Source organism: Scardinius erythrophthalmus, assembly GCF_964197995.2.
Source record: "Scardinius erythrophthalmus genome assembly, chromosome: 22".
Taxonomy (NCBI): domain Eukaryota; kingdom Metazoa; phylum Chordata; class Actinopteri; order Cypriniformes; family Leuciscidae; genus Scardinius; species Scardinius erythrophthalmus.
The window spans coordinates 19,904,990-19,919,251 of NC_138242.1; the positions used below are offsets into that span (position 1 = coordinate 19,904,990).

Genomic DNA, 14,262 nt, shown 5'->3' on the forward strand with positions numbered 1-14,262 from the left:
AATCACGCTTCGGATCAGTGTTTCGAAACATCAGCGCTTCGGGATCTTGAAAATCTTCAGAATGTCAGTTTCGTGTCAGCCATCCCTAGCTGCGTCCCTTTGCCATACTTCATGCATGCCTCTTTGTGACGTTCCTCAGCCTTTCAAAAGCTAACACTGCCTTGTGCCGGCTTCCCTTTATAGCTTCCATGGTTCGCCATCTTAAGATTGGACTAGTTGCACACGTGCTTCAGACTGCAGCCACACAGAGGCGTTCCCCAAAGTGAAGTCATCAACACAGCGTCTCGTTCCCTTCTCAGGGAAAAATGGTTACATTCGTAGCCTGAGACATTTTTCTTGGCAACAAGCAAAGATTTATAGTTTATTTGGAACTATTTTCTTTGGTGGAGTAGAAATATCTACTGAATGACTGGACAATGTTTTTCAGAAAGATAAGTTACTCTATTTCATGGATGTCAAACTCAGTTCCTGGAGGGCCACTAGCAAAGTTTAGCTCCAACTCTAATTAAACAAACCTAATCCAACTAATCAAGGTCTGCAGGATTACTAGAAATGTTGTACACTCTGCAAGACAGTGGGCCTCCAGGAGAAGAATCTGATATGTTTGCTCTATATCAACTGTTTGTTCATAGTTATACAGCTGCATACAAGAAATATCACAGTTCCAATCATGCTGTGGTACTGAATATCTGATATTTCTCATGTGATATTGCTTATAAATTCCATGTACTCAAGGATGGATTATAGATTGGGCCAATGGGGTAAGAGCTGACCCCACTGTGTTTATTTCTCACATTGGTAAAGCAATTTATCATTACTTGACATTTAGTCCTTATATCAAATAATATAATCCATTCTTGGAGGTTGGTTGCAGCCTGTTGGTGATTGTGTTGGACTTAGCAGGAATTTTTACAAAATTACATCATGATAAAACCACTTTTAATAATCTATACCTGTTGGTAAAATAAACAATACAATACAAAAATCTGTGTACAATGAAAACAAATCTCAAATGCCAACTTGCAAGACACTTTATATAACAAAGGATATTATTAATATTTGAAATAAATACTAGCTTATTACAATAAAACTCCAAAACTTAATAGTACTTAATAATACAAATGTAAACATTGCCTCTGCAAGTATACAAAGTAAAGTTACTTGATAAGTTTTTCTTCAAACAAACAAAACAAAAAAACAGCAAATTTAATGTATTCTTGCCTGGCTCATTTGAGAGGTTGAATTCCCAGGTGACCTTTACCGTTTCATTTCAAAACAAAATCAAAGCTGTCTTTTAGCTGCAGTGATATACGCCTGCCGCTGCTGCACACAGCATCTACACTAAAATAAGCCCATTGTAAGGTTCAGTATGCATTATTTACATTCTTTGGGCATTACTGTTATTTTGAAGCTTGTCTGTATAGCAAGTGCTCACTGTATATTTGCCTCTTAGGTAAAACCCACTTTAAAGGGAATTATTTAGGTCACAATTCAAGTGCTTGCATTACTTTACTGTTTACATTTATACCATTTTGTTTAATATAGTATGAAAGCTTGTTTTCAGCATTAAAAAAAGGTTATTGAGACTTTTTATCTCACAATTCTGACTTTTTTTCTCCAAATTGCACAATTCTGACTTCTGAAAGGCACTTGACTTGACTCAAAGTCAGAATTGGGAGTTATAAACTTGGATTTGTGAGAAATAAACTCTGAATTGCGAGATATAAACTCACAATTGTGACAAAAGTCGCAATTACCTTGTTTTAATTCCATTGGCGGAAACAAGCTTCCATTTTGTAGAGCTTATAAAAGTAGTTTATAAAATGTTTTGTAAAATGCAGGCACTTTTGTACATAGCTAGTAGATATTGCTGTGGCTTATGGGCTAAACTGTGAAATCGATGGAGAGAAGATATGAGACAAAGAGTGAAAGTCAAGTACAAAGTTTCATTTGGTGCATTTCTTCAGAAGTCCTGAGGCGATGGTCTTTATTGCCCTCATTGTCTCTGTACAGGTGGGATTAATCAGGGCTTCTGGCAATAAGAAGCCGTAGTAGCCCGTATCACGCAACTCAAAGGCAAAGGCATATGAGATCCCGTTCTTATAGGCCCAGTCTATTGAGCTTCCAGAACTTACATCTGAAAGAGAAACACATTACATCACATCTGGACGTTTGACCGTTGTTGATATAGAAATAGTCATGAGTCAGAAAACAGATTGGCGTCTAACTGAGAGGGCTTACAGAGAGCCGATGACTCATATATGCAGTAGCTATATGTCATTGATTGAAGAAAAGACTCAATTCCTGACTTACAAAGCGTGGTGGAGGCAGGGCCGTATCTGTATCTCACTCCATAAGCTGAGTACAGAGCGCTCACTGCATTCTGGGCTGCTGATTCCTGAGGGGGAAGAGCAGAGGTTCAAGTATTCATCCAGTCGATCATTAATGATGCTTGGTGGTAAGCGTAGTCAAAAGATTGTGTGGGCTAACAGCCATCCAGTCGATTTATGAGGAAACTGCACTGAGGCAAACCCGAAAAATAATATCTCAGCCATTCCACATTCTAATGAGGAGTTTAATGTTTTGCCCTCTGGTAGAAGATATTGAGTTCTATCTTGTTAAAGGCTAAATCGCTTTAACAACTCCAGGGTGCAAATTATGGTTTGCAGTGATTACTACAGAATCTTATATAGAGAAGTGTGGAGATATTATATAGTGTAGAGGCCGACATGGCTTAACCCTCTGGTGGCCTTTCATAATTTTAGGCCAAAACTGTCACAGTTATGCTTAGTTTCGGTTTCGTTTTTTATCAGTCTGTTTAATCACCTGTTTAATCACCTGCCTGTGTTCCTATGTTTTCTTCCCCCCAGGTACCATGGATATTAATTTAATAAAATCACAGCTGTTAGTTCATCACCTTCTCTCATTCTTCTTTCTGGTATTGCTTGTTCATGGCACAATGTTTCGAGTTGTTGGCTTACGTTTAATAAAAACTGTCGTTATCATTGGATAGATATATATATATATAGATATATATATATATATAGATATATATATATATATATATATATATATATATATATATATATATATATATATATATATATATATATATATATATAAATAAAATGAAAAACCTAATAAAAATAAGTAATTGTGTTATTGTAAGTTATACCGTAAGTAATTGCTTTTATAATATTTTTATTATTTTTATTTAGACATAAATGCTGCATAATTTAGAGGTGAATATTTTGTAGTACAATTAAATCCCCTCAAAATACAAAGTATTAAATAATAAGTATTATTGAATCAAAATACATTCATTTCATTAAAAAAAGTCTTGGGGTCTGACTATGAGGATGAAGTGAGAAATACCAAAGAATGAAAGTAATGATAACTTGCCATTCAGTGACGGATTCAGTGAGTTTAGATGGACTTAAACTGTAACTCCTGTTTTTTGGATTGAAAAAACAACAACTATTCATTAAATGGACCAGCTTATAAAAGTCATATCATCAATCAGACTACACTGGTCATGCTGTGTGTTTTGATTCAGCAAAAAGAACCTGTTCATTAGTCATTTGCTTACAAACTGGAGTATGTGGTTGCACCATATGTTTTTTATTCAGTAAAAAAAAAAAAAACTTTTGTCATACAGTAGGAGTTATTTGCTCTCAAATCGGACATTAGTTGCACTTATGTTATTATACTCATGCATTAGTTGTCTTATTGTTTATGCATGCAGCCTGTGAGGACGTCCCAACAAAAAGTTGCCTTTTCACGCTATTTTGCTGTATCGTCTCTCTCCATATTTATACATCTAATGTTTTTTGAGTTGCTCTGAATTTTTAATTAATGAATGATCCCGCACCCAAATGGACAAATTTGAGATGAACTCTCTGAAGACAGAAATCACTCACCACACAGTTGAAGTTTGGTATAGTGGCATATTTGTAGGAATATGGATAGAGGAGCATCTGAGCATAGGCGTGAATCGAGATGTACGCCTTGACCTGTTTCCTGTGTTTGCGTAGAAACTTGGCAACAGCTTTGACCTCAGGCTCTGACTCAGGGAAGGGACCGCAGTATGTGTCATCACAGGGGTGCAGGGATGCACCCTGATCTATCAGAGACAGCAAAGATACTGTAGCAGGTGCAAGAAATTTGTAATCATTTAATTTTTGCCTTTTCTGGCCCAAGGTTGCGGTCGTAGATTCCCTCCCTTGGGAGTTTGCTGGCTCATGATCATTCTACAGTTACGTATTCTCTATTTTGGTATCAGGTATTATATTTATCTAACAGTGAATTAAGAGTGAACATTTTTGGGTGAGCATTATTTCTTTTGTCCTTCAGATATATATTAGAACTAGACTGTAAAAACAATTTAAATTGTGAAAATCAAATGAGTGGAACCACAAGGTACATTTTCAGATGGATTTGCCCTAAAACATGTCTGCATGTAAAAAAAAAAAAAAACAACCCTGCCGAACTTATACCACTTTGAAAGCTGGTAAATGCTAGTTAGTATTGGTTTAGTGCTGATTTATCTGGAAGACCAAGGATGTGCTAGCAAATGTTCGAATTTTTGGTTTAATACTTTCTCTTCAACTAAAATGTTATTTTCTATCCCATTAGATACAATTTGATGCCATATTAGAGTAAAATTAACAAATAGAACCAAAAAATGCACTAAATTTAAAGGATTCTTTTGTCAAAGACAAGAAAAAAACTGTGAAAAACATACCAATTAAATAAAAATCAATAAATGGTGTTAAAAAATAAGTTTAGCTGAAGTTGAGATAGGTAAGCCTGGTGGATACAGCATCCAAACGCAACGCATTTTAGTAACCAGCTACAGTATATTGATCTTTTCATCTTTTATAACTGAACTAATCATCAGTCGATGAATGTCTAAAGGCCTGTTCACACCGGGACGAATTTCGCGCGCGATATTTGCCGACGTTTAACGCATCGTGACTAAACAAAGGGCGCCAATGTGAGTGTGCACACCGGCGCGAAAAACGCCACGCGTAAAAGCGTAATTTTTTAAAAAACGCCTCGGGTTCGTTTTTTTGGTTTGACGCACCGCGTCAAAAACTATCCGACCAATGAGATTGGCGCTTTTGTTCACGTGTCTGGAGCTTCTGAAGTTACAGTAAAACACAACTTGGGGGCGCTCAAACACAAAACGGTCTTGCCGAGCACACATACGTAACGGCGAAGAAGATATACACCAAGTAGCGTCTAAACACTGCCGGGAAGAAATAAGACGAGGAAGATGCAAGGCAAGATGATTGTAGAGCCGCTGGTCTCGTTGGTATCAGAACATAAAGAACTATATGACAAACGCGACAGCGACTACAAAAATCTTGATAAAAGAGAACTATTATGGAGTGGTTTCTGTTTTATATTAAGCGCCATCTAATGTCAGGGAATGAATTTGCATGTTCACTCGGCTCATCGTCAGAGAAAATCGCTTGGGTGTGAACACAAAAAACGCGTTGAAAAACGCTGGCGAATAACGCGAGCCGATATTCGTCCCGGTGTGTAGGGCCCTTAAAGGCCTGTTCACACTGGGACGAATTTCGCGTGCGATATTCGCCGACGTTTAACGCCTCGTGACTAAACAAAGGGCGCCAATGTGAGTGTGCACACCGGCGCGAAAAACGCCACGCGTAAAAGCGTCATTTTTTTAAAAACGCCTCGGGTTCGATTTTTTGGTTTGACGCACCGCGTCAAAAACTATCCGACCAATGAGATTGGTGCTTTTGTTCACGTGTCTGGAGCTTCTGAAGTTACAGTAAAACACAACTTGGGGGCGCTCAAACACAAAACGGTCTTGCCGAGCACACATACGTAACGGCGAAGAAGATATACACCAAGAAGCGTCTAAACACTGCCGGGAAGAAATAAGACGAGGAAGATGCAAGGCAAGATGAATGTAGAGCTGCTGGTCTCGTTGGTATCGGAACATAAAGAACTATATGACAAACGCGACAGCGACTACAAAAATCTTGATAAAAGAGAACTGTTATGGAGTGGTTTCTGTTTTACATTAAGCGCCATCTAATGTCAGGGAATGAATTTGCATGTTCACTCGGCTCATCGTCAGCGAAAATCGCTTGGGTGTGAACACAAAAAACGCGTTGAAAAACGCTGGCGAATAACGCTGGCGAATAACGCGCGCTGATATTCGTCCCGGTGTGTACGGGCCTTTAGGCTCACATTAAAAGATTCTTAGTATTACCATAATAAACGCATTCAGCTCATATCTGTAGTGTTAGGAGACGTCAAAAAGCATGATTAAGAAAGTTGCATGCAACCATGCTCACAAACATTTACTCTAACATCTTAATTTCCTTATGTATTGCATAGAAAATTTCAAGTACAAGATAGTGTTTGAAATATGTCATTCTGTTGATACATTTTTAATCTGTGTCAGGCCTCTTCATGGTGTCTGTCTACATACTCTGGAATGCCTATTTATTTTCTATATGAACACCAGGGCTCTTTAATTTGAAGCTTTTGATTCTTGAAAATCAGGTAAAATAACTCACCACACCATTTGACTTTCCAATTTCGGTTGGCATCCACTCCCCGACAATGATATTTTGGAATCTTTGACCGTGTTTTCCGCCAAAAGCGATCCTAAGAGAGAGAGAGAAACCACAGATATTTTCCTCCTTAATGTCTGGCGGCTTTATAGAAAGGCAAGACAGCATGCACGTTTAACAGCATAGAGCTGCCAAATTCTTTTCAGTAACTCAGCATACATCACAGAAGAGATGTTGAGATCTAGGCATATGTCAAACAGATAGTTACCGTCTTCCAGCTGTAATGGTAACCGTCTACGTTGAAGACAGGCATAATGTAGAAATTGAGCTGATTCATCAGTCGTCTCATGCTGGAGTCGTGTTGATAGGAGTTCAGTGCCTGTGTTCACAGTGAATGGAATCGTGACAGACTTCAAGAGATGCAGGAAATGTGTGTCTCGTTTTCCCCACAGATAAACTTCAATACAGCAAAAACACAGCAGTTTGTGTGCAGTTCCTCTAATCATACCCCATTAAAACGGGCCATTCTTCCATTTTGTATATATATATATATATATATATATATATATATATATATATATATATATATATATATATATATATATATATATATATATATATATATATAAATACACATACTATTTTCAGTATTCCATAATTAATATTTCAGTGTTGTCAAAAGACCTCATGCATATTTAAGTATGAGTGGCAATCGTTTATCATCTTAAAAATAACTATTTTGCATAAATGATTGTCTTAACTTTTGGTAGTCCAATCAAGTCATGATGCTTCTTCTGTTTAATTCATTACGCTGAAAATGGAAGGTCACACTGAGCGCATTGCATCCTGGGTACAGTATTTTAAGTATACTATTTTATATTATATAGCTTGAGTTAGTATTTTTTTTTACGAAATGAACACTTTTATTCAGCAAGCATGCATTATATTGATCAAAGGTAACAGTATAAATGCTGTTCTTTTGAACTTTTTTATTCATCAAAGAATCCTTAATAAAATGTATCACGGTTCCACTAAAATGTTATGCAGCACAACTATTTACTATATTGATACTAAAAAAATAAATGTTTCTTGAGCACCAAATCAGCATATTACAATGATTTCTGAAGTATCACGAGACATTGAAGACTGGAGCGATGGCTATTGAAAATTATGGTAAAAAGCAATGGTAGAAGTAGTATGTAAGTATGCAGTTTTGAACATACAGTAGCTGCTGTGTCTGTGTAAACTATACTGACAATGATGATTCACTTACTCCATAATTAAAAGCTCCCTTTGGTCTTTTAAAATATGAATTATGTTACATTGGTTTAATTTAGCAGTGATGCAGTGTTGCTGTGTGTAAAGTCTAATCCTACAGCAGAAAGAGAAAAATCACAAATGCTGGAGGGTTGAAGAGAACTATAGAGGTTTAATAACGTTCACTTCAGGGTCAGTCAGTTTTAAGTCTCTGTCATACAGTAGTTCTGCCTCATAGTGGTGTACTGAAGGTATAGCAACTCTCTTTTTTGATCTCCATCTAATTCTATTTGTCTCACTCAGTGTTAGCTGCTGATCTGAGAGCTGTTTATTTGTGTGGCACAGAGGCACTCTTTGATATTAGTTTATGAGATGAGCTCAGGTGAGGCTCTGATGTATTATACAGATTAATTTGGGAGGAATTTAGAGACTCACTGAATGAAACAGTCCCAGAATACACCAGCTCACAAATAAACAGAACAATAAAAATCTTGAACGTTAGAGGAATGTTATAAGAGTGTCGTCTTTTAGCAATAGGCACAATAATCTTTAATCAGAATAATCTGATTCTTGACCGAAAGTCTGAGACCACATTGAAATGTGGAATTCAAAGCATAATTTAAACCCGAAACAAAACTTTTGAAATATTAATTCTTTAAATTAATTAATGCTTCATGCTAATAACACAATTGTTACTTTGCATAACCATTTTGTTGTTTTTGCTGGGCAGTGATTTTAATCTCAGCATGAAGAGAACAGTGGCAAACAGAAAACACATACCTCTTTAACAAACCATTGGCAGAAAGCTGGACCAATCCATTCTCTTGCATGCACTCCACAGTCTATCCACATTGCCTTCTTAAAGGGACGTGTTCTCTTTCCTAACTGACAGAAGAAGGGCAGAGAACACCGTCTAGCAAGTCAGAATGTGTGGATGTTTTTAACAGAATGGCCATAAATTTAGCCATCTTCCCCTTCACCTTTTACCTGGAGCACATAGAGGGGCCGTCCCTCATAGGACTGACCAATAGAGAACAGGTCCACCAGGTGCGGGTTGGTCCGGTTCATCTCAAACATCCAACTCTGGATCTGTCGAAAAGGGTGAACAGATCCTCCAGATTAACATGCCGCTTGTATTCATGTAAAACTTTGCAGCAGAAAGTCAAAATCAAACATTAGGGTTTCTGTGAATTTTTATACACATTTAAAGCTCCAATATGTAACAATTTTGTAATAAAATTTCCGAAAATAACTTGCACAGTGTGATATATTTCCTCCAGTTGTGTACTTACAATATCTCAAAAGTCTCCAAAGATTTTTTATTTAAGAGAAATTCCGATTTTAAATAACTGTCCGTCCCGGAAAAGAAATGTCGCCTCTCAGTGACGCAATGTCCGCACTATCCTTTTTTTCCGGTGTGGACCATGTGATATTCCACCACACCGGAACATCACATGGTCAAATGCGGAAGTGGTGGTTATAGCGTTATAGCCATAGACTGTATGGTTATAGCTGTTATGGATCACGATTACTCTTTGGCAAGTATTGAAGTGCCAACAAAACGAAAGCGTCCATATTCGAATACACGCAGACTGTGTGTGTGACAAACGGAGGAATAAAACCCGGATAAATATCGGCCAGGCGTTTTCGAGATGGAGAGAGCTGCGTGACAATCTTGGACTTGACAGAGACTCTGCTCTCGCGAGTGTATTGATAGACAGGTAAGCAAATCAATTTTTTTTTATCGTACAAGTAACGTAATAGTTACAGTAAAGATGATTTTAATAGATATGAATTAATGACAAATAGCAGTAAGTTGTAACGGGATAATACAGCATAACATTTCACGTTCCTTGCAGTTCATTAATTATTATGACAAAAAATAATAAGATCAGACATACAGGTAATACAAAAACGAATAAATTACCTGATCCGTGATCATGATTCATTAATTCCATTTAGATACATCCCTAGATGGTGAAAACGCATTAAAAGCGACATCTCCCATCGTCACCTCCTTCATAGCGTCATCAAGCTTCGCCTTTGTTATTGTTGGAAACTGCGCGCTCTTGTGGTGAAATTTTTTTACATATTGGAGCTTTAATTTTGCAGGTCTGGCCTATTTCTATTAGTCTGCAATCATTTCTAACTAATTTGTGGCTCATCAAGGTGTTGACACTTATTTTAGTTGCTAAGGTAATAATATATGTTGTATTATATTTGATGTTTAAAGAATATTAAAAAAAATTGTACTCATGGTTCCCCAAACCTGTTTTCCCCCCTGTAGAACACAAAATAATCTTTATTGAATGAGTTTGTACATTTATGAATGAATGAATGGATGAATAAACAAGTTTGTTCATACGTGAATGAATGAGTGAATGAGTGAGTGAGTGAATGAGTTTGTCCACGAATGAATGAGTTCTTTCGTACATAAATGAATGAGTGAATGAATGAATGAAGGATTAAGTTTGTTTGTGAATAAATTAATGAGATCATTCATTCGCTAATGAATGAATAAACAAGTTTGTTCATATGTGAATGAATGAATGAATGAAGGAATTTGTTTATGAATGAATAAATGAATCTGTTCATGAATGAATGAATGAGTTAATGAAAGAATGAGTTATTTTTGTGAATGAATGAATGAGTTTGTTTGTGAATGAATGAGTTAATGAATGAGTTTATGAAAGAATGAGTTAGTTTGTGAATGAATGAATGATTTTGTTTGTTTGTGAATAAATGAATTAATTTAAATGATTAGATTATATTAAATTAAATATTAAATTAATGTGGTAAAGTTCGAATAGGAGCTCTTGTTACAGTGTTTTCTTTTGAATAAAAAGGTTTGTTGTGTCTTGACTTTTTTGTCATCTATACTCAATACCTCAAATGTCCATTGATGAATTCTTTATAATTGTTTCCTTTACAAGAGCACTAGTGGAGTTATATCCTTAAAAGTGAATGTAATCCAGCCCTCGTCTGCTCTGAAGGGTTTCCTATTCATCATGTCATGAGAATAAATCACAGTTTACAATGTACAGTTGAAGTTGGCACTCGGTCTGAAGGAGAAGACCTGAGAGTACAGGGCGGCACTGAAGAAAACCTCCTGACATCTGTTTTTCTTGGGCCACAACCAAATGCAAATGCACTTCTCAATCAAAGGCTGTTAGCCTGTGAAAATCAACCTTCTTTTGAGAGAAAGATGGAGTGGCAGACAGGGAAAAGAATCTCTGTCTTCTTTATCTCACTACCTAAAAATTACCATGTGTATTAACTTCCACCCATACACTCACCTCTTTCAAAGGATGGTACACTTCATAGTCATATTGCAATTCCGATCTGCGCTTTCTGGAGGAACGGTATCCGGTCTGTTTCTCAATTTGGGTTTGGAGATTGGAAATGAGCACCCTGTGGAGACAGTGGGTGTCAGGGAGGGGATGATGAAAGCACATCACTGTGTATCAAACCGTTTAATGGCAGTTTTCAGGGTTACTCAGATACTTATGTACACACTACACACAATCATTTCTGCATCTAACGCCAGAGTTAAGGAAGCAATGAACACAGTAAAAAAAAAAAAAATCTTCTAGAAGGATCATTTTTATCAAGCTTGTATATTTAAGTTCAGTTATTTCACTTAAATGACATTTAATAGGTCATTTGCATTGCCATTTAAGTGAAATTACTGAACTTAAATTATACGAGCTTGATAAAAATGATCATTCTAGAAGAAAATTTCAGATGGCACTTAGAGGCTTTTGCATCTGAACTCTTCACATATTTTATATATTATATATATATATATATATATATATATATATATATATATATATATATATATATATATATATATGCACATTAATCAGACAGTCACAAAAAGAACATTAGATGAATTTAGATTTTCTCAATGTTTTTTTGCTATGCAGTTTTTTTTCAGGTTTTATCCATTTGTTTGAAAATTATAAAAATATGTATTTTTTAATACATTGTTCTTATTGTTTTGCATTTAGTTACTGTATTTTATTCGGAAAGTAGTCATGTAAAGTTCTTCGCATCAAGGCCATGATCATCCTGTTGGCTGTTATTTTACAATAATGACCAGATGACGGCCTTTACTTATGCTAGTAAGATTTTAACACTAATGAAAATTTAAATTTTACACCTCTAACATGAGAATAATTCAAGATTTTTTGGTAACATGAGAATAATTCAAGATTTTTTTGGTAACATATGAAATTTTTAGTTTGTCATGTTTATAATTTTCCTTGTTACATATGAAATTGGTTGTTTGTCATGTGTTTTAATACATTACACTTTCTAAAGGTTTAACATAAGAATTATAATGTATTATAACTGTGGTTACAATTATTCATGAGACAATGCATTATTAAGATGCTGTCATTATAGATCAGGCAAACTCGAGAAGGATCTAAACAGAGTTATCTTTATTAATAAGCCAAACAGCAGAAAACACATGGCAGGAAAAAAATGAGGGCCTTATGCTGCATTCACGCCATGTTGTAATAACCGCATAGTCTCAAGATGACAACACGCGACGTTATATTTTGAGCTGTTCACGTCCTTGGACTGGGAAATAAGTGTTTCTATTGCACCACTATCAACGCCTAAATGAAACTGCAGCAGTCACGTGGTACAAGTAGGAGCTCTCAGACAATTCCCATCTTACAATATGTATTTACGAGCTCATTACAAGGCATAATTAATATATGCTTTTATAATGCATTATATACTCTATAAAGTCTTTAAGTAAATTGTTACAGTATTTTCCTCCTAATTAAGGTTTAAAGGTAGACTCTATATATCAGCAACATTGATCATCTTGTCACAAACAGAGCAAAAATTAGATGGCGTGCTATCCCGAAGAGGGCTCGGATCTCGGAATGTGGCCCAAAACTAGAGTACTCCCCTGTATCCCTGGCTAGGATAGGAACTACCTGAGAGTGAGGAGTTGGGGTGGTGGAGGGATGCAGAAAAGACTGTCGAAGAACGGAGGTGAGTCGACTATATATATAGGCCTCCAATCGTACTGATTGGATAGATCATTTGAACGTGCTCCTCTCGAACATTTTTAATAAAACATCATAACATGAAAAAAAAAAGAATTAAACTCCATCTTTGCCTGTTTTGTTGTTTTTTGGCTAGAATAGGAATGCCAGAATTTATCTTTATGACCTGTCAAATCATCCAAACATGGATGGAGCTTTTTTAACTAGAGTAAACAAAGTCCTAGATGCAACCTATCCCATCACCCAGAATCCTCAGAGGTATCACTTCTGCCCGTAAATATGCTCAAATACATCAGCCATGAGAAGGAGAGAGGATATGAAAGAAAAGGCCTCCCTGGGGAAAAGGGATGACAATGAAAGTGTTGCTGGCTGTGGCGCATGAGATAAGCTTCATCGTTACTGTGATCCGGATGATTGATGGAGCGAGTGGTTGAAAGAGTACTTTGAATCATGCCTTGGTTTCTGGGTCCGTCAGCACTTGGAAATCAAAGTCAGAAGGATTCGAGTAGATAACTCTAACGCATGTCCCCCCGAAACCGATACTTTTCCCACAGGAGAATATGAGAGAAATTCACTCTAATGATCTAACCAAGAAGGAGGAAACTCACTCATAGTAGATGTGCGCTTGGTGAAGATGTCTTCTCAGCCATTGCGTCTTGTTCCGTCCCACATGAACGTCTACTGGGCTGTTCTCTCGAATCAGAGATGCGCTGTTGGGCTGCCAAAGGTCCACCTGCAGAACATTACTGAGATCAAGCAAGCAGGAATGTGCCTAGTGTCACGGTGGTTTGCAGGAAGGTAGACGGAAACGAGGATATAATTCCACAACGAAAGTTTATTAGTAATTAAACACAGGACGGCAGAACAGGTAGCAACACGCACACTAAATAAGACGGAGATCGGACAAGGACTGACAGAACAGACAGAACTTAAATACAAACACAGATTACACAGATTAACAGAACACAGGTGAGACAGATAACGACGATCACTAAATAGGTACAACTGAACTGATAATGACGGTAACCATAGAAACAAAGGAGTGGCGGGAAAAGAACAAAGGCAAACAGGAACAAATCAAAACATAAACATGTTCAAACATACACACTGACACGTGACACCTAGCTGCTTAAGTGAAAAATCTTTTATCATTTACTCACCCTCATGTTGTTCCAAACCTGTATGACTTTCTTTCTTCCGTGGAAATATCTTTCTCAAACATCACTGTCATTGTCAAATGACAATCCCAATTGTGTATATTCACTTTTGGCAGACCAGATCGAATGGCACTGATATCAAATAACATTGGTTTTCATGTGTTTCATAACTGGTCATGAACCATCGAACATTGAGTATGTGAAAATGCGAATGAAATCTGAGAGTTTTGGTGGAGGGCAAGTTAAAGTTTAAGTAACTGTCTT

At 36.6% G+C, this 14,262-nt stretch overlaps 1 protein-coding gene across 1 annotated transcript; it reads right to left on the minus strand.

The window, feature by feature from the left end:
* Positions 1 to 920: 920 nt before the first annotated feature.
* cpa6 (carboxypeptidase A6) lies at positions 921 to 14,007 on the minus strand (the record flags this gene model as incomplete). The annotated part of the gene is made up of 10 exons (XM_081352770.1): positions 921 to 2,137; positions 2,314 to 2,398; positions 3,921 to 4,123; positions 6,558 to 6,648; positions 6,823 to 6,933; positions 8,592 to 8,696; positions 8,799 to 8,900; positions 11,108 to 11,222; positions 13,450 to 13,574; positions 14,002 to 14,007. The coding sequence occupies 10 exons, from the start codon at positions 14,005 to 14,007 to the stop codon at positions 1,947 to 1,949; spliced, it is 1,134 nt and encodes a 377-aa protein (XP_081208896.1). The 3' UTR covers positions 921 to 1,946.
* Between the last annotated feature and the right edge of the window lie 255 nt (positions 14,008 to 14,262).